The sequence below is a fragment of the Aethalodelphis obliquidens genome, unplaced genomic scaffold (genome assembly GCF_003676395.1).
Source record: "Aethalodelphis obliquidens isolate GAN/ISIS:26980383/991018 unplaced genomic scaffold, ASM367639v1 scaffold69, whole genome shotgun sequence".
Taxonomy (NCBI): domain Eukaryota; kingdom Metazoa; phylum Chordata; class Mammalia; order Artiodactyla; family Delphinidae; genus Aethalodelphis; species Aethalodelphis obliquidens.
This window is the reverse complement of record NW_020838013.1, coordinates 4,224,491-4,245,889: the sequence shown is the minus strand read 5'-3', so window position 1 is coordinate 4,245,889 and position 21,399 is coordinate 4,224,491. Positions and strand designations below refer to the sequence as shown.

General features: G+C 62.2%; 4 protein-coding genes across 42 annotated transcripts in view; 1 reads left to right on the top strand and 3 right to left on the bottom strand.

The window, feature by feature from the left end:
- Nucleotides 1–16,096, top strand: part of PC (pyruvate carboxylase) — a 106,746-nt gene extending 90,650 nt beyond the window's left edge. For all 9 annotated transcript variants that reach the window (XM_027090471.1, XM_027090467.1, XM_027090472.1 and 6 more), the window contains 12 exons: nt 1,772–1,954; nt 11,144–11,288; nt 11,653–11,742; nt 11,833–12,054; nt 12,567–12,723; nt 13,302–13,542; nt 13,650–13,899; nt 14,125–14,369; nt 14,455–14,634; nt 14,713–14,961; nt 15,236–15,376; nt 15,462–16,096. In XM_027090471.1, coding sequence (XP_026946272.1) covers nt 1,772–1,954; nt 11,144–11,288; nt 11,653–11,742; nt 11,833–12,054; nt 12,567–12,723; nt 13,302–13,542; nt 13,650–13,899; nt 14,125–14,369; nt 14,455–14,634; nt 14,713–14,961; nt 15,236–15,376; nt 15,462–15,710 — 2,352 coding nt within the window. In that variant the 3' untranslated portion in view covers nt 15,711–16,096. The remainder of the gene's footprint in view (nt 1–1,771; nt 1,955–11,143; nt 11,289–11,652; nt 11,743–11,832; nt 12,055–12,566; nt 12,724–13,301; nt 13,543–13,649; nt 13,900–14,124; nt 14,370–14,454; nt 14,635–14,712; nt 14,962–15,235; nt 15,377–15,461) is intronic.
- Nucleotides 4,256–7,645, bottom strand: LRFN4 (leucine rich repeat and fibronectin type III domain containing 4). Of its 2 annotated transcripts, XM_027090495.1 has the most exons (3): nt 7,441–7,645; nt 5,634–6,992; nt 4,256–5,085 (listed from the first exon to the last, which is right to left on the bottom strand). In XM_027090495.1, the coding sequence occupies exons 2-3, from the start codon at nt 6,980–6,982 to the stop codon at nt 4,524–4,526; spliced, it is 1,911 nt and encodes a 636-aa protein (XP_026946296.1). In that variant the 5' UTR covers nt 6,983–6,992; nt 7,441–7,645; the 3' UTR covers nt 4,256–4,523. The 2 variants fall into 2 exon arrangements, with proteins under 2 accessions (XP_026946296.1, XP_026946295.1); XM_027090494.1 differs by lacking the exon at nt 7,441–7,645 and having other exon boundaries at nt 5,634–7,310.
- Nucleotides 8,145–21,232, bottom strand: RCE1 (Ras converting CAAX endopeptidase 1). 14 transcript variants are annotated; one of them, XM_027090508.1, is made up of 8 exons: nt 20,909–21,232; nt 20,653–20,755; nt 20,475–20,554; nt 20,146–20,224; nt 19,450–19,617; nt 19,252–19,297; nt 18,920–19,026; nt 8,145–8,560 (listed from the first exon to the last, which is right to left on the bottom strand). In XM_027090508.1, exons 3-8 carry the CDS (start codon nt 20,532–20,534, stop codon nt 8,166–8,168), a joined length of 855 nt encoding a protein of 284 aa, XP_026946309.1. In that variant the 5' UTR covers nt 20,535–20,554; nt 20,653–20,755; nt 20,909–21,232; the 3' UTR covers nt 8,145–8,165. The 14 variants fall into 14 exon arrangements, with proteins under 14 accessions (XP_026946309.1, XP_026946310.1, XP_026946298.1 ...); XM_027090509.1 differs by having other exon boundaries at nt 20,475–20,558; nt 21,000–21,232; XM_027090497.1 differs by having other exon boundaries at nt 18,920–18,982; nt 19,252–19,323; nt 20,475–20,558; nt 20,909–21,207.
- The window catches only part of TOP6BL (TOP6B like initiator of meiotic double strand breaks), a 91,187-nt gene continuing 91,020 nt past the window's right edge, over nt 21,233–21,399 (bottom strand). For 15 of the 17 annotated variants that reach the window (XM_027090479.1, XM_027090489.1, XM_027090477.1 and 12 more), the window contains one exon: nt 21,233–21,389. In XM_027090479.1, coding sequence (XP_026946280.1) covers nt 21,324–21,389 — 66 coding nt within the window. In that variant the 3' untranslated portion in view covers nt 21,233–21,323. The remainder of the gene's footprint in view (nt 21,390–21,399) is intronic. The other 2 variants (XR_003429486.1, XR_003429488.1) reach the window with 1 other exon arrangement.

Genomic DNA, 21,399 nt, shown 5'->3' with positions numbered 1-21,399 from the left:
GCAAGGGATTGGGGCCCGTTATGTCTCAGTGGAGGGGACGGGCTGGGCCAAGGGACCCATCAGGGATGAATGAGGGAGTCGGGGAGATGGAGGGGGGCAGGGAGGAGACCCAGAGGCAGGCTCTGCCTGTCAGGGGCTGAGAGAGGGCCTGGGCGGGCTCCCCTGCCCCTCCCCTGGGCACTCCTCTCTCCCCTTCCCTCCCCTCCCCTCCCACCCCAGCCTCTGGGCCCGCTGCAGGCAGGCGCCCTCTGGCCTGCTGGGACTCCTGTTCCCTGGTCCTGTCTCATGCCACCAGCTAAGGATACCTCCAGTCCTGCACGTCAGCAGTGCTGTCACAGGCTCTGCTGGTTTACTGCTCCCCATCTGGCCCGAGCCTCTGAGGAAGCAGGATGCGTGCGGGAGTCCAGGGAGGAGGGCGAGGGTGATTTTGAGGCAGACCCTGAGTTCCTGAGACAAGTGATGTGGGGTGGCCGGGGAGGGAAGGGGAGCTATCTGGATTCTGAAAGCCGCATAGAGCTGCTCGGCTTGAGGCAGAGCTGCCGCCGGAGTTGCGTTTCTGGAAGGGTCCAAGTCCATAGGTGGGGGCCAGCCCCAAGGCCAGAGTGCTGTGCACTGAGCGGCCCTGACTTCCCTGCCCTCGGCCGGGAAGGGGCAGCTCGGAGACACAGCGCTGCCTTGCTGCACCTCCACCTCCGGGGCCTGGCTCCTCCGAGCCTAGTTTACCGCAGAATATTTTTAGCTGACAGTTCCTGCTCACAGCTGTGTGGTCACCCTTAAATATTTTATTGAGTTCCTTTTTATTGAACACGGGCCTGTGTCCCTTAGACGCGGAAATACGGTGCAGCGTGTGTCCCAAGCCCCCCCGGCTGTCCCTCCCGCCCCATCTCCCTGACCTGTGCCGCACATGGGTCCCCTGCCCCGGGTGCAGGCTCTCCCTCCCCCTCCACAGTTGTTCACGCCCCAAGCCCCTGTCCCCGTGCCGTGGCCCCCCTCCCCGCATCCGACCGTTTGGAGCCCCCGTGCTCCCCCGTTTGGAGGGCCTCTCTGACCCTCCCTCTCTGCTTCCCTTCCTGGGCCCGTGGGCTCCTGTGTGTCTCCCTGCATCTGGCCTGGCTCCCTGTTCCTAGTATTAATCATCCGCTCACTGGCTCCTCCCATTTGGAAGGAAGGGAAGGTGGGGGGACACGGAGGCCTTCCCTGTCACTGCGTATGTTATACGCCCCCTGGCCCCCTGGCCTGCCTCTGCTTGCCTTGCTCTCGTCCTGCAGCATCCTTGTCACCTGCCTGTGTGTTTCCTCATTTGTCTGTCTGCCCCCTTCGCCCAGCAGGCTGGGAGCCCCCTGCGAGCAGGGGACTCTGTTTTAGCTGCTCTGTCCCCACTACCTGGCACGAGGCGGGCACACATGCTGTGGAATGAATGAGTGAACTAATGAATGAACCTGAAAAGCAAGAGGGTTGGTCAGGCGGGCGGGGTGGCAGGTCGGTGGGATCTGGCCGGCTTGCCCTGGTCCCTCTGTGCCCTGCAGGCTCCGCATCAGCCCTGAGTGCTGGGCGCCAAGCCCTGGGGCTGGTAGGGCACGCCCTCCCCATCCCTTGTCCTGCCCCCTTTCTCCTCTTGGGGAGGAGGGAGCGGTGACTGTGGCCCTTCCTCCACACGGTGGGGTGCCCCTGGGTTTGCTGGCAGAAAGTAAGAACTTGACAAGCCAGAGTTGGGGTTCACCTGTGCACGGTCCTCAGCACCCTGCCGGCCCATGCTGGCCTCTCCCCGCAGGTGTTCCGGAGCGGGGAGGGAATGGGCATCCGCCTGGACAACGCCTCTGCCTTCCAAGGCGCCGTCATCTCCCCCCACTACGACTCCCTGCTGGTCAAAGTCATCGCCCACGGCAAGGACCACCCCACGGCCGCCACGAAGATGAGCAGAGCCCTTGCCGAGTTCAGAGTCCGAGGTGTGAAGGTGAGAGTCTGCAGGCCCGAGATGCCCATTGGCCTCTCGGTCAGGCCCTGTCAGTTGTGTATAGCTGGAGATGGAATCACAGCCACATACTGTCTTGTCCCTGAGGCCAGCGCTGCTTGAGTAGCCGCGGGCACTCCCTGGGCAGACGCTGCCGTCAGACACTCTGCAAGGCAGGAGGGGCAGAAGGACGGGGCTCTGCCCCTCGGAGATCACGCTGCCCAGCCCCCTGTGGAGGGTGGCGGCCTGGCAGACCCACTCCTCCTCACCTGAGAGTCCCGGGGGATGCTCTCCCCGTGCTGAGGACACCATCCCCTGCCCACTGCGCACGGGGAGCTGGGTGGCTGACGGCCCCTCCGCACCGCCCTCTCCTCGGCTGCTCCAGCCCTGCTGCGTCCAGGCTCGGCGCTGGGTCTGGGGCGCATGGGCAGCGCTGTCCTCTCGCAGCCCCACATCATTCCCCTCACCTGTTGACATGCTCCATGGTGTCTGGCAGGTGCTCCGAGGGTGCAGAAGTGTTTTGAAAAAGCATGTGGGAGGGAGGAGCCTGTGGGGCTCGGCCCACCTCCCAGGGTCCGTGTTATGGGGCCTCTGCACTTCCGTGAGGAGCCTCAGGGCTCCCGGTCGGGGGGCCATTTCCTGCACACGTGGCAGAGACGTGTCGTGACGTGTGCTCCAACCCTCTTCTTGCTGCGGGGGCTTGGTCTCCTACCACGGTGTCCCAGGGCTGCTTCCGGTGGGGGGTGGCCACTGTACAGGGGGCCCGGCCACCCCACCCCTCGCCTGCCTGCTTCTGTTGCTCTGTGTTGTCCTGTTGGTGACCCCGGCTGGCCCCCCCACCATGGTTGTGCCCGTGGGCCATAGGACCCTCCACCTGTCCTATGGGCTGGAGGGCTCCTGAGCGCCCACTGCCTTAGAGCTGGCAGGTGGAGAAGGGAGACCAGGGCCACGGGAGCCTTGAAGGGGCCGAGGAAGGTGGAGGCTGACAGCAGGCTGGGGCACCAGCGTCCTGCCCAAATGTGCACCTGGACCAGGCCACTGGCCCTGCCAACCCTGCGCCACAGCCCTGCAGGCCACCTGCCCTCCCCCGCCTTCCCCTGTGCCTTCTCCACCCTCTCTCCGCGGCCCCTTGCAGGGCTCACGCTCTCCTGCTCTTCTCTGTTGAAGACCTTGTTTCATTTTATTTAAACCAGGATCTCTCTTGGGCCACATCCAGGTATGTGTTCTGGGGCTGGGCGGGCAGGCACACGTGTGTGTCGATGCCATGCACACATACAAGTGTGTGAGCTCGGCCTGCCACATGTGTACGCACGCACCTTATCGCACCAACTCTCACTGGGCTGCCATCAGAGCCACAGTGGGCCCCCTTAGGCAGAAAGGGCTACACACCCCTCAGCACAGGTGCAGCACAGCAGGCCTGGGGTGCCACGCCCACCCTCCGCAGCGGGACCCGGGCACCTGCATGTCCTCGAAGCACTGGGTGCACGGGCTGCGCCACACGTGCCCGGAAGTGTGTTTGGAGCACTGACTCCTCCCAGCTGATGCCCAGGAGCAGTGGTTGTTTGAAGGCTGGAGGAGGCCTGTCTGGGCCAGAGGCTGGTGGGGACCTGGGCCTGGAGGAGGCAGGGCAGGGCACGCCGCCCCGCGACTGTGGCTCCTTGAGGTGGGGACTAGAGCAGGGGCCGTGTGGGCGTGGCCCCCTTGGTGTTTGCCCCTGGGTGTCCAGCAAGAGCAAAGCCACGAGGGGCGTCAGTGGAGCAGTTGAGAGCCAAGATCTTGCTCAGGGCCTGCATCCCTGACAGGAACCTTCTGGGGGGTCCCAGACTGAGAGCAGGGCAATGGGATTCCAAGTCCCTTTCCAATCCCTTTGGAGTGACATTTTATACATCCAGAAGGTGCCCTGGCCGATGGTGAATAAGGTTGTCACCCACGGGAGCCAATGGGGACTTCCTTACTGAGTTGCTAAGAACGTTACCAGCCCAGGTCCCTTTGCCCAGAAGGGCTGCACCACCTCCCACCTGCTCCCTTTGCTACCCAGTGCACTGTAACGCCCATGCCAGGTGAGGGCGAGACATCCTGCCCATGCACTGTCAGGAAGGGGCGTTCCCTGCGCTCAGACGTGGGCAAAGAGCACAGAGGCGCTGGGCCCCACAGCACTCCAGGACCTGAGGGCACCCCAGGCTGGCTGGGCCTCCATGGGGCTGGTAGCCCCAGCACTGACCCCGTCTTGTTTGTGCCTCCACTGGCCCGGAGTCCCCCCTCTCTTTTCAGGAAACCTAGCAGGGCAAGACCAGAGACTAGCGGTGAGGTGACCCCAGTAATTTTATTATAAAGAAAAACAAGACTTGCACTTGGTGGCTGTAGCCCCCGCCTCGGAGGCCGTGAGCACCTGTCACAGGGACCTGTCCCATTTTGCCCGACTGGAGGCCAGAACCAGGGAGAGCGCCCCCTGTCCTTCCCAAGGGACCCAGGGTAAAACCAGGAGGGACTCCCAGGCAGCACTGACCCACTGGGCCAGGAGGCTGCCCACCCCACACCCTCTGCCGCCCACCCCGGGCTGGCTCCCTTGCCATCACACCACACTCTCTTCCAGCCGCTCGGCGCTGCCCCCCATGCCCCGGCACCCGGCCCCGAGCAGCCCCCCGTGCACAGAGTGGCTCCGTCGGGCCCAGGCCCCTCCGAGGCGCCTGGCGTACCCGTAGCACCCGCCCGTGTCTCCCAGGTCCAGGGAGCAGCTGCGCTGGGGGCGAGGTGGGGGGCTCCGTGGTGGGTGCGTCTTGGGTGTGGGGCTGGGGCCCCCGTTGGTCTGGGATTGGACGTGGCTGAGCTTGAGGGGGAGGCGGCCATTCCCGGCCCCCCGGCCCCGAACCAGCAAGGCCACAGTGAAGACCAGTAAGGCAGCCACCAGCACCCCCCCGACAGCCACAGTCAGGGTCCCGCCCAGCACGTGGGCCTGCAGGGCATGGCACAGGGGCATGGCTGGCAGCGTGGAAAAGTGGGCACAGCCCAGCAGCCTAGTGGCTGTGAGGTCGGAAGGCCCAGCGGCAGGTGACAGGGCCAGCAGACAGAGGTCATAGTCGGCACCCGGGACCAGGTGTTTCAGCAGGAAGTGGTGGCTGGAGGCTGGGACAATCCTGTGGGCAAGGGCAGGCAGTCAGAGTGCAGGCAAGGGGGCCCAGGCCCCAGCCCACCCCCACCCGCCTCACCACACGTCCCCAGGCCCCAGCTCTGAACTCCCCCTTCCCCAGGACCACACGGGCCTGTGTGTTCACTGAAGAAGGCAGAGAAAACAGGACAGGCACGTGTGGCCCTGGAGCCGGTTGTCAGGGGCCAGAGAGGTGTGCACGTTGACACCCGGGCCCAGGGCTGGCCTCGAGGCGGTGGAGAATCACACGCCAGACGCACAAACACCACGCGTGTGCGGGCCAAGCCCACGAGCTTAAATGCAGACGGCCGCCAATACCCGAGGCCTCACCCGCTCTGCCATGTCTGAGGCCTCCCCCTCCCCTCCCCCTGCAGCCCCCACTCGGCCCAGGCAGCTCAGAAGCTGAGGAGGGGTGTGTGGAAGCCCTGAGGAGGCAGAAGGAGCAGGAGAGGTAGCCAAGCCCGAGGGGTGGGGCAGGGTTCAGAGAAGGGCGGCGGGGGTGGCGCTGGGGGCACGGACCGCGAAGCCCCTCCTCACCGGTACACGAGGGTGTCGTCCTCGCTGCTGTTGTATTGGATTTGGAACATCCACACGGGGTCCGCCGGCCGCCCTGGCCCCCAGCTCACTAGCCCCGAGGTGGCGGTCACCTCCGTCACCTGCACGGCTGGCTCAGACTCCAGTGTCCCCTCGCCCTCGGCAGCAGTGCGGGCTGAGGCAGCGATGTCCGAGGGCCCCGGGCGGGCCCCCTCGGTACTGCCGTTCCCTCCGTGGGGTAAGGCCAGCACTCGTAGTTCTACCCGCGCTGTGGCCTCGCCAGCAGGGTTGGTAGCAATGCAGGTGTAGCCCCCCGCGTCCGCGGAACCCGTCACCCCAATCTCCAGGGTCCCGTTGGGAAAAGCCCGGGCTCGGGAGGAGTTGCCGACCAGCCGGTCGTCAGGGCCGACCCAGTGCATGGTGGGCGCAGGGTCGCCGAGGGCCCGGCACCGCAGTGTGGCCCGCTGGCCCTCCAGCACCCAGAGGCGCTGCGTGTGGCGGGCAATGAGGGGCGGCTCACAGGAGAACTCGCCCTCAGGCACCGCCCAGAAGTAGCGACCGGCCAGGCTGGGCGGGGAGGCGCAGGTCTCCAGGTCGTCTGGCCGGGCGAGCCGCCGCAGCCACAGCAGTTCGCAGTTGCAGTGCAGGGGGTTCCCACTGAAGCTCAGCACCAGCGGGGCAGGCGAGGCCTCGGCGTTGCGCCCCCGGGAGAAGAGCGGGTCGGGCGCCAGCGTGGCCAAGCGGTTGGAGGTGAGGTCGAGGCGGGAGAGCTGGCCGAGTTGGGCAAAGGCGCCCGGGGGCAATGCGTCAATGAGGTTGTGGTCCAGGTTGAGGGTGTGTAGGGCAGGCATGGCGCCGATGCCGGCCCAGGGCACCTGCCGCAGGTTGTTGTAAGACAGGTCCAGGTCCTCCAAGCTGTCCAGGAAGTCGTCGAAGGCCCCCGGCGCAATGCGGCCCAGCTGGTTGCCGCTGAGAATGAGGTGCTGCAGGTTGACGGGGCCCCGCAGGCTGCCAGTGCCCAGCTCCACCAGCCTGTTGCCATCCAGGTGCAGGGAGCGCAGGCTCTCCAGGTCCCCGAAGGCGCGGGCCCCGATGCGGGTGATGGCGTTGCGGGACAGCGTCAGGTCCACCAGCCCCGTCATGTTGCGGAAGTCTGGCGGCCCTAAGGCCTGGATGAAATTGTCAGCCAGCCGCAGCTCCACTGTGCGCCGGTCCACGTTGGGTGGCACGAACAGCAGGCCTCGGTGGGCACAGAGGGTGCTGAGCGACTCGGACAGGTTCTGGCAGACGCAGGGCAGTGGGCAGGCGGCCGCTCCACTGGCCAGCAGCAGCAGCAGGAGCGGCGGGGCCATGGTGAGCGCCCTGTAGGGAAGGGTCACAGCCCAGGCACAGGTGGGTCTGGCACAGGTGCCCACTTGCCCCAAGACCCAGTCTCAGGGGCCAGCTTCGAGAGCCTGGCCTGGCGGTGGGGTCAGGGTCAGAGGCCCAAGGGGTCCCCCAAGGCTGAGAGAGGGCTGGAGCCTGCAGGGCCAGGGCCCCCAGAGTAAAGGTCACATTCCCCAAGCAGTTAGGGGGAGTCCGGGCTCTGGGTACAAGGTGAGGCTTGAGGCAGGAAGCGGAGGTGGCCACGAGAGCAGGGAGGGTCCCGGAACTTCCTTTCCCCGGTGTCCCCTGGAATCTCCGGCATCCCTTCGGCGCCATCCCCTCCCCCGCCTGCTAAGGTGCCCCTCCCCAACCCCTCCCCAACCCCTCCCGTGGCCCCTTGCCCCTCCCTGGCCAACCCCCAGTCTGTCCCCCGCGGCCCCCTCACCTGGTGTCCGCAGCTCAGGGGGCGCGGGCCGGCCACCCCGTGGGCCCGGCCGGCCCCTGCCGACTCCAGGCGGCTCTCCCGCGGGGGTGAGGCCCGGGGCTGACCAGCCGCCCTCCGCACGCCTTCCGGCCCATGGCGCTCGGGCCCGCGGCCCCGGCTCACTCGGTTCCCGGCACCTTTTCCGCGGCGCGGCGGCGGCAGCGGCAGTAGCGGCAGTAGCAGCAGTGACAGGCAGGGGGTGCGAGCCAACGAGCACGCGCACCGTGGACACGCACGTGGAGAGCGGACGTGGAGGGGCTCGCGGGGATCCACCGGGGCCCAGGCCGGCTCCCGAGGTCACCCGGATACGCGGCCACTGCAGAGCCCACGGGTGGCTCCTGCTCACGCCCGAGGCCCGGGCCGGCGCGGACCCGCCGCGCAGCCCCCCGGCGCCGCCGCAGTGCACTCACCCTGGCACAGGCGCGCGCGCCCCCGGCCACCCTGGCGCCCCTGCATCCTGCACCGCACTGGCGCCTGCTGCCGCTGCGCGAACCGTCACTCTGCAGACAGCCAGACAAAGCGCCAGCCCGCGGGCCCCTTCACCATCTCCCAGAGACGAGAGAGTCTTCGTCACATGTCGCTGGGCACCCTCCCGAACACACCCACGCATGTCCACACACCCACACGTCCCCGCACCCACAGGCAGGGCCGGGTGCAAACCCGCACTGTTGCTGGGACCCTTGCATTCACAGACACACGCTGAAGGTCATAACCGTTCTGCATTGCCAAGTCACGTGGAGGGTCCCCAACAGACACGGGCCTTGCGGGGGGGGAGGGGAGGGTTTGGGGCGTCGCCTCCCCCTCCCCCCAGGAAGGGCTCCCGCGGGGTGGGGCCGAGAGGGCTCGGCCTTGGGTCTGGCGCCGTGCTCCGCCCCCGCTGCCGGCCCCTCCCTCTTTCCCGGGCTCCCCGCCCTGCCTAGTGCGCTCCGGAGCCAACCGGTCTCCGCCTCCGACCCAATTGGTGTGCGCGGCGCGGTTCCCAGCTGGCCGGCGGTGGCACGCTGTTTCAAGCTGTGCGTCAGTGGTCCTGGCTGTGCCGGCGGCCCCTCCGTCCAGCTTCTGCCCCTACCGGGCCATTTCCCTGGAAGAGTGGCCCGGGACAAGCTCGGCTTAGACGGATCAGCTGAGAAGGGGCTCCCGGGGTGTGTGTGTTAGTGGCGGGCGGGGTGCGGGGGGCGTGAGTTCCCTGCTTTCTACCTCCGAGATCCGGGGCTTGGGTGGGAGCGCTGAGGGCTGAGAACCAGGTCGGGCACTCTGGTCTTTCGTCGTGGCTGTCCAGATGGGAAACAAGGCAAGTCACCACCTCCCCCAAGTATTTCCTGGTCCTCAGGCTACTCAGATACTTTCCCTTACCTCAGGGAAACAGACGGAACTCTAATCCTGCCTAGTACACCAGGTAACCTTGGACAAGTTTTTTAACCACTGAGACAATTTTCTTATCTATGCCAAAGAGTATTAATTTTACGTGCTTCATAGGGCTGAGAGGAGAAGAAATGAAGCAGCCTGTGAGGTGCTGAGCCACCTGGCCGCTGGAAGCCATTCTTACCGTTGCCACTCCCCCGGCCTCGGCTGTTGCATTTGTAAAATGAAGGCACTGGATCCTAGCCCAGGTCAACCCTTGCTCAGTGGCATTAGATATCCCCTTGTTCCTCTTCTCCCCATCAAAAATGTTTTCATTCACTCTAAGCGTACGTGTTTACTGGCATCCATCATGTTCCACTCTGTGCAGGGAGTTGGGGTACATCAGGAACCAGATGGGCCTGGTTGCTGTCCCCATGGAGTACAGATGGGATGACAGAGGCTCCGAAAATTACAAAGGGGGAGGGGTCTACAAAAGGGACATGCAGGGTGGGACAGGGGAGGCCTCTTAGGATCCTTCCCACCCCTAGGTGGCTCTAGGTTCTTTAGATGGTTTAACTGGTTTCTTCATCTCAAATGCCATGCCTTGGCGCAGGTGAAATGTCCCCATCTCTTTAAGAGGAGCATTGACTAGTCTCAGGGGCAGACAGGGAGACTGGTCACACCAGACAGGCACGAGGCAATGTCGGCTGGGCCCCACTCTGCAGTGGCCACCAGTGGGATGCTGGCTGGGGAGGCACCCTTCCCATTCCGGGCCTCTAGGTGATAGGAGCCCTGGGGGAACTGGTAGGATCTCACAGTAGCAGCAGGGCCCAGCAGCTCATGCTGGGCCTGGAGTCCCTACTGAAGGTGCCAACAGAGATCACAAATGGGTGACACATGGAGCTGCCTTCTCTGAAGTAACAGCCAGGCTGTAGCCATATGGTCATAGGCACACGTACACTGGAATCCCTTCCACTTGCAGTCATGGGGCATCTCTCACAGCGCTGGCTCCCAGGCCCCCATGTGGCCTCTAGGTTGGACTTTACCCTGCCCTAGCGTCATTCTGTCACCCAGCTGTTTAACGAGCAGACCTGGGGGCCCTTGTGCACAAAGCACGTGGGCACCGGTCCCTCAGACAGCACCCATGCTCCCGGGCATGTGAGGGATACAGACAAGCGAAAGATGATGAGGCTGAGGGAGGAACTTTCCAACAGCTGATCCCATGGAGTCCTAGAAAGGGAGCATCCGGCTCCACTGTGAGGGTGGGGGATGAGGACAAAGGTGGTCTTCGAGTTCAGACTTCCAGGAAGAGCTTACCGGGCAGGTGTGGAGGTGTGAGAGCACAAGGCAAGATTGGTGTGGCTAGAGGTGGCCATGATGACGAAGCCCGGCAGAGGGCATGGCCTGAGGACAGGGGTCACAGAGTCTAGAGATGGCTGTAGTAGAGTCGTCTGGCTTGACCAGTGGCACAGGAGTGGGGGGTGAGGGTGATTTTAGTGGAGGTTTTGGTAACTGGGTAGATGGTGAGACACCCAGCAGAAGGCAGAGGACTGGGTGAGAGAAGCTGATTTTGGACCTGATGAGCTTGTGTGAGGGACACACAAGGACAGATGCCCAGGAGGCATTTCCACTTTGGGTCTGGAGCTGGAGGCCCAGGACAAGGCCACCCAGAGAGAGTGTGCTGTGTGGGAAGAGGCCCAGTGACAGCCCTGAGAACTCCATCCTGCAGGGGTGGGAGGAGCCCCCAGTGGGGACCAGGGAGAAGGAGGGGAGCAAGATGTCTTGGAAGCCCAGGGAGAGAACATCCCGGTGGGAGCTGTTAGCAGGAGAAGGCTGGGAAGGTGGCCCCTTAACTGGAAGGAGGGGCCGTAGGGAGACTATCAGGGCATGGCTGTGTGCTGTGTGTGGCGGGGAGGGTGCTGGAGGCGGGAGCCTCTTTGAAGAGGTGCAGCTAGCAGGGCCAGAGGGGGCTGCTTTATGCCGCACTGCTGTGGGGAAGGCCAAATCCATCTGGGCCGTGGGGTGGGAGGAGGTGCTTATTTCCAGATCCCTGAGGAAGGAGGAGGTGGGGCTCAGCACATGCTCCACGGCAAGCAAGGAGGGCAGGACGGGCTCAGGCCCCTCACGGCTTAGGGGACTCTGCCAGAACGGGGGTGGGTCTGGTGAGGAGATGGGGGAACGCCACTCCGCAGGGAGGCTTCAGCCTCAGCATGGTGCCCTGGGGAACTTGGGCAGCTGTGCTAGCCTAGGGTGGCACTTTTAGCCTCTCCTGTCCCTGTCTGTGCTGCACGGTGACACCCTCCCACCCGCCTCTGTCCTGCAGACCAACATCCCCTTCCTGCAGAACGTGCTCAACAACCAGCAGTTCCTGGCAGGCACCGTGGACACCCAGTTCATCGATGAGAACCCGGAGCTATTCCAGCTGCGGCCTGCACAGAACCGGGCCCAGAAGCTGCTGCACTACCTTGGTCCGGCCCCGAGACTGCCCTTCTCTCCCCTCCCAGATGCCTTGCTTCTGGCTCCCTGCCCAGAGAGCTTCCTAGCAGCCCCTGCCTCTGTCCTCAGTCTGGTCCTGCACCTTCTTCCTTTGCTTCACCCTCCCACCCCGCCCACCTTCCTTGCTCCTGATCTTAGAGGCCCCCTTTCCCATCCATGTGGCCGTCACTAGGTCCCCACTGCCTGGACCCAGGAGGCCCTGGCTTTGGAGAGGACGGGCCAGCTGGAAGACCAGGGACCCTGGAGGAATCCCCCCATCCCCGAGCCCAGCAACTCTCTGCCCTCAACTCAGGCTCTGCCCAGCCTGCCCTGACCCACTGCCCACTCTCTCCCCAGGACACGTCATGGTGAACGGCCCAACCACCCCGATCCCCGTCAAGGCCAGCCCCAGCCCCACGGACCCTATTGTCCCTGTGGTGCCCATAGGTAGGTGAGATTCATTCTGCCACCTCATAGGGGAGACAAAGAGGAGGCTGCCCCCTGCAGGATGAGTGCTAACGCCCCAGTCTGCCCTAGGCCTGCCCCCAGCTGGTTTCAGAGACATCCTGCTGCGGGAGGGTCCCGAGGGCTTTGCTCGAGCGGTGAGGAACCACCAGGGGCTGCTGCTGATGGACACGACCTTCAGGGACGCCCACCAGTCACTGCTGGCCACGCGTGTGCGAACCCACGATCTCAAAAAGATCTCCCCCTATGTTGCCCACAACTTCAGCAAACTCTTCAGCATAGAGAACTGGGGAGGTAGGCTGGAGGAGGGATGGGATGGGATGTGGGACAGTGCATGGCAGGAATGTGGTATCCACAGTACAGGCAGGCCACTCGGGCTCTCCAGGAACAGCTAGAGATGTTAACACTGAGGGAACGAGTGAGAACGGAACAAGGCACGACATTCATGTGTTTAGCAAATAGTGACTGGTGCCCGTTCTAGCCAGTCCTGGTGCTGGGCATGAGATCGCAGAGCTGAGACCCAGGCAGCTCAGGGTCAGGGAGGAGATGCCTGCCTGTTAATTATAGCACAGAGAGTATGGGGTGAGGGCTGTGAAAGCGGATGCAGAGAGGACACAGTAAACCTGAGCTGTCCCAAGAGATCAGCAAAGGAAAAAGTCTGCAGGAATTGTGGCTGGGACGCGAGGGGTGCTGAAGATGAGCAGGGCCTGGTGGTAGGGCCAGAGGCTCAGGCTGCAGAGCTGCAGGGCGTGGTGGGGTCCCCAGGACGTTTCGGGGTTGACCTGGGCCTCTTGGTCCCTGTGCAGGAGCCACATTTGATGTTGCGATGCGCTTCCTGTACGAGTGCCCTTGGCGGCGGCTGCAGGAGCTCCGGGAGCTCGTCCCTAATATCCCGTTCCAGATGCTGCTGCGGGGGGCCAATGCTGTGGGCTACACCAACTACCCCGACAATGTGGTTTTCAAGTGAGCCTGGGGTGGGGTGGGCAGACACTGCACGATGTGGCCCAGCAGGTGCCAGGCCACAATGCAATGGCCTGTGCTCCCCACAGCGGGCTTGAAACCAAGTCTCTCGGTAGCTGTACCCAGCAAGGGCTGCAAGTTACAGTCAGAGAACTGGGAGGGCTTCCAGTGGAGGCCCCAGGAGGGCAGGTGACTTGTCCCAGGCCACGTGGTATAGAGCTGGGGCTGAAACCCAGGCCACACTGTTTCCCTCAGCCTGCCATTCCTTTGCAAAGCAGAATCCCCAGCAGATTCTTCGAACTTGGGCAGACTGAGCTGCACTGCATGCGACTAGCACAGGACAGCTCCGGTCCTTGCCGGATGCTGCTGGGGCGACCCTGCCCAGCCCAGGCTGCCCTGGAGAGGCCTTGTCCACACTATGGACATACTGTGGTGCCCCTGGCTCTGTGGGTGCCACGCCCCCTGCCAGACCCGACTGTCACATATTATTCCCCAGGGGCTGCAAGTGGGCCAGGAGGCAGAAAAGGATGTGCTGCAGGGAGTGGGATGGCGCTAACCCCTGAGCTCTCCTACTCACTCAGGTTCTGTGAGGTAGCCAAGGAGAATGGCATGGATGTCTTCCGGGTCTTTGACTCCCTCAACTACCTGCCCAACCTGCTGCTGGGCATGGAGGCGGCGGGCAGTGCTGGTGGTGTGGTGGAGGCCGCGATCTCCTACACGGGTGACGTGGCCGACCCCAGCCGTACCAAATATTCACTGCAGTACTACATGGGCCTGGCTGAAGAGCTGGTGCGAGCTGGCACCCACATCCTGTGCATCAAGGTGCCTGGGCCCAGCCCACCCCCAGGAGTCTCCCCACCATGTCCCTCATCCCCCCCATGTCACGCCCCCTCCTCACCGTCTTTCTTTCTCCTCCCCTCTTCCCTTAGGACATGGCAGGGCTGCTGAAGCCAACGGCCTGCACCATGCTGGTCACCTCCCTCCGAGACCGCTTCCCTGACCTCCCATTGCACATCCACACCCACGACACGTCAGGGGCAGGCGTGGCAGCCATGCTGGCCTGTGCCCACGCAGGCGCTGATGTGGTAGACGTGGCAGCTGACTCCATGTCTGGAATGACTTCACAGCCCAGCATGGGGGCCCTGGTGGCCTGTACCCGAGGGACTCCCCTGGACACAGGTAGGAACAGCCACAGCCCAAGGCCATTCCCCTCTCAGAGCTGCAGCCCTCACCAGTCCCAGCAGAGTTGGGCATATCCTAGAATCCAGATGCTCCGGCCTGGCCTGGTCTTGCCTTCCATCAGCCACGTCTGCGATGTGGCCTGACCTGGCCCTGGGGTCCTGGGAGGAGCATCTGGAAGCTCAGCACATTTCCAAGCCCTCTCTGCCTCTGGCCTCCCTGCAGGGGTGCCCCTGGACCGTGTGTTTGACTACAGTGAGTACTGGGAGGGGGCCCGGGGACTGTATGCGGCCTTTGACTGCACGGCCACCATGAAGTCTGGCAACTCTGATGTGTATGAGAATGAGATCCCAGGGGGCCAGTACACCAACCTGCACTTCCAAGCATATAGCATGGGGCTCGGCTCCAAGTTCAAGGAGGTCAAGAAGGCCTATGTGGAGGCCAACCAGATGCTGGGCGACCTCATCAAGGTGAGCCAGGCCCAGTGCTCTTACCCCTGCCTCTGGGCCTCTATACGGTGCCTGGCACCCTAACCCAGGGGTCCCCTCTCCTCAGGTAACCCCCTCCTCCAAGATCGTGGGGGACCTGGCCCAGTTTATGGTGCAGAATGGGCTGAGCCGGGCAGAGGCCGAAGCTCAGGCAGAAGAGCTGTCCTTCCCCCGCTCAGTGGTGGAGTTCCTGCAGGGGTACATTGGCATCCCCCACGGGGGGTTCCCTGAGCCCCTTCGCTCCAAGGTAAGGAAGGCCCAGCACAATGTGGTGAGGCGGAGGGGAGTCCAGGAATCAGGCCTGACCCTCTGCTTTGCACCCCAGGTGCTAAAGGACCTGCCAAGGGTGGAGGGACGGCCCGGAGCCTCCCTCCCTCCCCTGGATCTGCAGGCACTGGAGAAGGGGCTGATAGAACGGCATGGGGAGGAGGTGACCCCGGAGGATGTACTCTCAGCGGCCATGTACCCCGACGTCTTTGCCCACTTCAAGGACTTCACTGCCACCTTTGGTCCCCTGGACAGCCTCAACACCCGCCTCTTCCTGCAGGGACCCAAAATTGCAGAGGAGTTTGAGGTCAGTGGCTCTGGCACCCATCTGCACTCCACCCCAGCACTCCTGCTATCCCTAAGGACCCCAGCACATCTAGAGTGCCAGGCTTTGGCTTGGCCGTCACTGGGCCTCGTGAGCTGTGGGTTCACAAAGTACCCTTAAGAGACCAGGGAGCTAGGCCTTTACAAGGGAGGAGCTGAGACCCAGAGAGGGGGGACTTGCCTGGGATTGGGTCAGGGGGTTGCCCTCCCCGCACCTGCCCCCATCCCAGCTCTGAGCCTCCACACCCTCCCTGCAGGTGGAGCTGGAGCGAGGCAAGACGCTGCACATCAAAGCCCTGGCCGTAAGTGACCTGAACCGGGCCGGCCAGAGGCAGGTCTTCTTCGAGCTCAATGGACAGCTGCGATCCATTCTGGTCAAGGATACTCAGGCCATGAAGGTACAGCGCCCCCCCCGCCACAGGGCCAGCCAGGTGGTGGGGATGGGCAGGGCCTGGTGTCTCACGTCCTCTCCCCTGTCTGCAGGAGATGCACTTCCACCCCAAGGCCCTGAAGGATGTGAAGGGCCAGATTGGGGCACCCATGCCTGGGAAGGTGATAGACATCAAGGTGGCAGCAGGGGACAAGGTGACCAAGGGCCAGCCTCTGTGTGTGCTCAGTGCCATGAAGATGGAGACTGTAGTGACTTCGCCCGTGGAGGGCACTGTCCGCAAGGTCCACGTGACTACAGACATGACACTGGAGGGTGACGACCTCATCCTGGAGATTGAGTGATCTTGCCCCAGACTGGCAGCCTGGCCATCCCCACCCCAAGCCTTCAAGGTGCTGCGCTGCCAGGGCAGGCCCAGGCCAGCCAGTGCCCGAGGGCAGGAAGGCCGGGCCCTGGACCTCCTGTCCTCAGTTGTTTGTGGCAGGAGAGACACTGCCTGTAGTGGTCCATGCCTTTCCTCCTGCCCTCTCCTTTTCCTGCCGGTGGACAGTCGCTCACATATTCATCCCTTGCCAAATAAGGGTCCCCCCCTGCTGGAGACTACAGGTGGGGGTGCAGGCAGGCCTGGGACCTAGGGAAGCAGACTTAGGGGCCCTGCCTCCTGCAGGGGAAACCTAAGTCCCAGGTCTGAGAACTTCACTCAATAAAACTGGCTTTCCCCTTCCCTCCATTCTGGGTCCTGTGCAGCCCACCCCACCCCAGTGCCACACGGCAGAGGGGCAGGGCTGCCTCTTGGACTCCCCCATGGGCAGGGGGGCAGTCAGTTGTATCTTCCTCCTAGGAGGGTAGTGAGGATGACAACAGTGGCCCTGGTTTTACGTCACTACTAAGTGCCTATTGTATACACACCCCAAATAGGATAATCTAGTTGTCACTGAGAGCTTGGGCTGGGGAAGGGGTTGTTCCAAGCACTTAACACCTATTAACTCAACACCTATTAACATTTTCACCCATTTTATAGACACAGAAATGGAGTCATAGGCAGGTTAAATAACTTGCCCAGGACCTGACTGACAGCTAGTTAAGAGGCAGAGAGAGTTCAAACCCAGGCTGCTGGTGGACTTGCTTCTCAACTACACTGCTTTCTTTTCTAAGCTGGGACCAACCCACCACCCTATCCAGAACTAGATGCAAACAGACACCACTTTCTAGAGGCAGACGAGACCCTTGGGTGTGGGAACCTCTGGGTGTGGATTTTGGTGGGAGGTTAGAAGCACTGGACTGAGTCCCAGGATCTAATCCTGCCTGACCCCCTGACCCCCAAATCAGCCCTCGGGAGAATCCCAATTCTTCCCTGCAGTTCCCTCACCTGTGGGGTGGGACAGCAATCCTGCCCATGTCACTGCACCGCTGCCCACCGCACAGGGGAGGTAAGGATGGTGAGTAAAGAGAAAGGCAGGGGGATCCTGGGCAGTTCCTGAGCAGGAGCATAAGGAAGAGGAGGGACAGAGCCCAGATCCCCTGACCCTCAGGGGACCAGGCAGGAAGTACATCCCAGCACCCTGCCAGCCTAGTGCTCTCAGGGTACTACACCTAACCTTTGGTGTGGTCCTGGGCCGCCGCCTCTCTCAACTCCCAGATCCCAAATGTACCCTCTAAAACCAGCCTGTACTCAATTCCTTGGCTTCCCTGACAGCTGCTACACAGGCTGGGGGAGAGGAAAGCTCTCCAGGGAGGTAGGTATGTGACTGTCACGATGCCCTTTTAGATCCAGTTTAGCCACAGCCAACCTGCGGGAGCTCTGGGGAGTGACTGCACAGCGGTTTCCTTTCCTTCGACAACCAGCCTCAGGGAAGGGGACTTGGGACAATCTCCTTGAGTCTGGAATGGGACCTAAAGGGATAACATTAAGAATGTTTAAAAAAAAGTGGGGGGGGGGGTGTCCTAGGGGCAGCGGAATGAGACTATAAGAACCATTCCAAAATCACGAGGAAGAGCAGGTAAAACACTACCAAGTTCTAGAAAGAACCCTGAGTTACAGTGTTGCTTGGCAGGGTTGCTTATGCTTGCTGGACCTTTGTTCTGGGTTCCTCCAGAGACCAAACGACTGGCACGGTGGCAGAGGTCTGAGGTGGAGAGAGCCAAAGAAGCCTCCCAGGTGACTGAACTTCCAGTTTACACTTATTTCCTCTTGTGTAATGTGAGGCTGGTAGACTTCGGGGAGGTCCTGGTGGAAGGTCCGTAGTGGATTCCCCCACCCTCTCAGAGGCTGGAGGCTCCGTCACTGGGGTCAAGGCCCTGGGTTCTACTCTGATCCTGGTAGATAGGCACAGGTCCCAGGATGAGCTGGGCCCACACCTGGTACCTAGTCCCAGGCCCACCTGTGCTAGGACTTGGGGCCTTGCTCAGGAAGGAGAAAGCTGCAGACCCAGGGCAACCACAGGCTCCCATCCTGTCTGGTACTTCAGGGAACTATGCCTACCAGGCTTCCCTGCCTAGAGGTTAATGTTCAAGGTAGCCAGGACCAGGTGAGGGGCATATTCCCAAGACCCCAAAGAGACTAATTCCCAAAGGTCCAAGGCCATGTTACCCAAGTTAAATCTCTTTAATATCCCAATACAAAGTCCTGATGCAAAAAGACAATGAGAAAACCCTGGGAAGGTGGGGGGAGGGTTTTTGTAAATTCCACCCCCGAGCAGCTTTTCAGAGGCAGGGGGGACAGAGCAGCTCAGAGAAGCAACAGTCCAAAGTGAGGAAGGGAGTGCACGGCTCCTGGGACCCGCCCCTTGTCCCCTCACTCCTGGCTGCTCCTCAACCCCCTTTCAGGAGGGGCCACATCCTTTGGATATCTACTCCTTTCTCTTGGTCCCTGGGATTCAACTAGCTCTGGCTTCAATCCCCTACAAAAATTCCTGAGTTCTCGGGGACCCCAGCCAGCTCCTCCCCTGCAGTACCCCTTGATGGGGAGGGGCTGGGAAGCCCATGAGAGTTCATAGGAGTGTGTACAGGAGCGTGGGTCAGGAACACAGGGGAGCCTCTGAGTCCCCTGCCCGCTCCAAAAGCACACAAAGGGGAAGGCTGCCGTAGAGCTTAGGGTCCGTGAGGGGCTGGAGCAGAAGCAGGAAGAATCCCACACCCAGGGCATAGCCTGCCAGCAGGAGCCGCCTCTGCGGATGCTCCAGGGCCGCACATACGGCAGGAAAGCCCATGTAATTGCAGAAGGAGTGGCAGAGAACCGGCCCAATCAGGTGTCCTGGGGAGGGGAGACAGAGTAGCTCATGGAGCAGCCCCACCACCTCCCCGGGCCCTTCCAGGGTTAAGACCCTTCATCCCCTGAAACAGGAGATCACTGCCCCACCCATCCACCCACACACCACAGCCTGTGCTTCCTGCCAGCTCTCAAACCACAGCAGGCCGAGGGCCCAGGCTCAGCCTGTCTCAAGGACTGCGGTAGAAGAAACTTGTCGCTCCTAGAACAGACACAGATTCCCATTCTCCCACCCACTCCTGTGGGCCCTTGAGCCCCAGGGGACCCGAGAGACTGAGGACCAACCTGTGCGAATGAAGAGGAAAGCAGTGTAGGCACCGAAGACAGCTGTGTAGGAGAACTGGAACGCTGGAGACGGGGAGGCCTCGAGTGACCACACCTGCATGCCCTTCCTGCCCCAGCACTGCACACCCATCAGCCAGAGACAACCCCTTCCCCTGGGGGCAGTGGCTGCCTGCCCCAGTACCTAGGCTGTTCTCTACACCCCAACTCCCATGGTCAGCGGCCCCTCCAATACTGCAGCCCTCTGTTCCCCATTCTTCCTCCAGAGTGACTTATCAGGGACACCCTCACACACCCAACCCAGGACTGCCCCAGGCAAGCTCTCTAGGACTCACCTGCAGACAAGAAGATGCTCCCCACACTGCTCTGGCGGAAACGAAGCTGCTCAAAAATGTGGTGAAAATGGGCTGAGGAAGATGAGAACCACATCACATTCCTCCCAGCCTGCCCTATAGGCCCTGCCCTTGCCCCAAACCCCATTCTTGGTTCCCATGCCAGGAACATTTCAGTAGGACCAGGCTGGACAAACTCACCAACTCCAAAGAAGAGTGGACAGGTGAACACAGCAGGGCCCAGGCCTGTGCACGGTGCTAACATGGGCAGCATGCAGGCCCGGAACACCAGCTCCTCTGTCAGGGGGGCGATCACTTGGTTCCGCAGCCAGCGCATGTCTGTGAGGCAGCGGGCCCAGGAGCGAGGGGCTAGGAAGGGGATTCAGGGCAAGCAATGAGTGACTAGCTATTGAACAAAATGACCCTAGAGGCCCCAAGGGCCCCTCTGCCACAACCTCCCCCTGGCCAAACTCAGCTTAGGCATAAATACTTGTGAGAACAGGAAAGGGTCAAATTTTCTTATCGGACCTAGTATAAAACAGCGTCTCAAGGGGACCGAAAGGGAAGGCATTAGTAGCTGAGGCAAGGTGTCCTGACTGTAAACTCTGGAAACATCAAAACTTGCCCAAAACCAGCTCTAGTTCGGGAAACCAAAGGTTAAGGGAAGTAACGGACAATGCTTTCTTGTCCACGACAAGTACTGCCTGGGGTCCCTACAGGCCTCACTGGACAGGAACTAACTTTTTGAGACCACCGGATATGTGCTCCCGCTTTACTGATGAGGAAACAGAACATCTCATGTCTCATGTCCAGGACCCACCATAAGCACACTGATCCCCTTACCTCATTGTCCTGGACTGCCTGTACCTACTTTTTTTCTTGGCCCTGAGGACTCACCTAGGACAACCTTCAACCTATCTGCCAGGTCACAGGGGCAATCCATAGAGAGCTGCATCAGTGGGCCCAGGAAAAGGATCTGGGGGCAGAAAAACAGGAGCGATCAAAGGAAAGTTTCAAACCAGAATCCACTGCCCTTGCCCAGACATGGCTTCATGAGACTTCAAGCTTCCATAGATGCATACCCGAGGGCCCTGAGCCATCTCACAATTCTTGTCTCCCATCAGTCAAAAGCTGGATACAATCAGGATTAGAATAAAAGGCCACGTAAAGAAGCGTCACGCTAATAACAAAGAGCAGAGAAGGAAAAATAAAGCAAGAGCACTCACCATGGTCAGCAGCAGGGGCAGCAGCGCTGCTGGAAAAATGCCCTCCAACCTGAATCCCATCAGGGTGAGCAGGGATGTGCCTGGCTGAGCCACAGGAAAGGGGGCATCAGTCTTGCTTCCTCCCCCAATGAGCCCTGAGACCTCTCGCCCGCTGCCCTCTGCCCCGCCTCCTTCGCACCTGGATGCCTGTAAGTTCCCTCCAGAGTAGCACGCAGAGGGGCGAGAGACTTGACACTACCAGGACACTGGTGAAGCGCCGCTTGATTACGGCAGGATGGTCCCTATGAAGGAGGCAGTAAATTCAAGGGGACCACAACCACCTCCTGACAGCGCGGCCCCACCCTCTGTTCGCCCAAGCTCCGCCCATAGCCCCGCCTCGTGGAGGCGCGGGTTTTGGCTGCGCGCGCGCGCCCGCGCGCGCGCAGCCCCCGCACCTGGGCAGCTCGCTCTTCCAGACGTAGAGGCTGCCCACATAGGAGCAGGCGAGGCTGAGACAAGAGAACACGGACACCCAGCAGCACAAACCGGGGCCTGGACCGCCCAGAGCCGCCGACTCGGGCTGCCGCTCCGGCCGCGACACCGACAGCAGGCGAAGCCCGTCCCCGCCCAGCGCCGCCATCGCGCCCCGACCCGCGGCGCGCCCCAGTGACGCGGTCCCGCCGCTGCCAGGCCCGCTCCGGCCGGAAGCGTGGTGACGTCACCCGGCGGCTCGGGCTCCAGCCCCGCCCCCGACTCCTCCCCGACACTGAAGCAGAAACTGCGCGCGCAGAGTAGGTTTATTGAACTACAGACAACATGCGGCCCCGGCAGCGGCGGGGCAGACGTGGAGGCGGCGGGAGGGGGCTCGATTCAGGACGCAGAGCCGGGACTTAGCCACTCGGACAGATTGGAGATTTCCTGCAGCCACAGCGCGTCCTGCGGGAGG

Coding starts and splice junctions, on each gene's coding strand:
- LRFN4 (XM_027090495.1), bottom strand. CDS start 6,982: ATGGCCCCGCCGCTCCTGCTGCTGCTGCTGGCCAGTGGAGCGGCCGCC. Junction 5,086..5,633: donor GACGACACCCTCGTGTACCG/GTGAGGAGGGGC, acceptor CCTTGCCCACAG/GATTGTCCCAGCCTCCAGCC.
- RCE1 (XM_027090496.1), bottom strand. CDS start 21,093: ATGGCGGCGCTGGGCGGGGACGGGCTTCGCCTGCTGTCGGTGTCGCGG. Junction 20,559..20,652: donor GGGAACTTACAGGCATCCAG/GTGCGAAGGAGG, acceptor CCTGTGGCTCAG/CCAGGCACATCCCTGCTCAC. Junction 19,298..19,449: donor TCCACTCTTCTTTGGAGTTG/GTGAGTTTGTCC, acceptor ATTTTTGAGCAG/CTTCGTTTCCGCCAGAGCAG.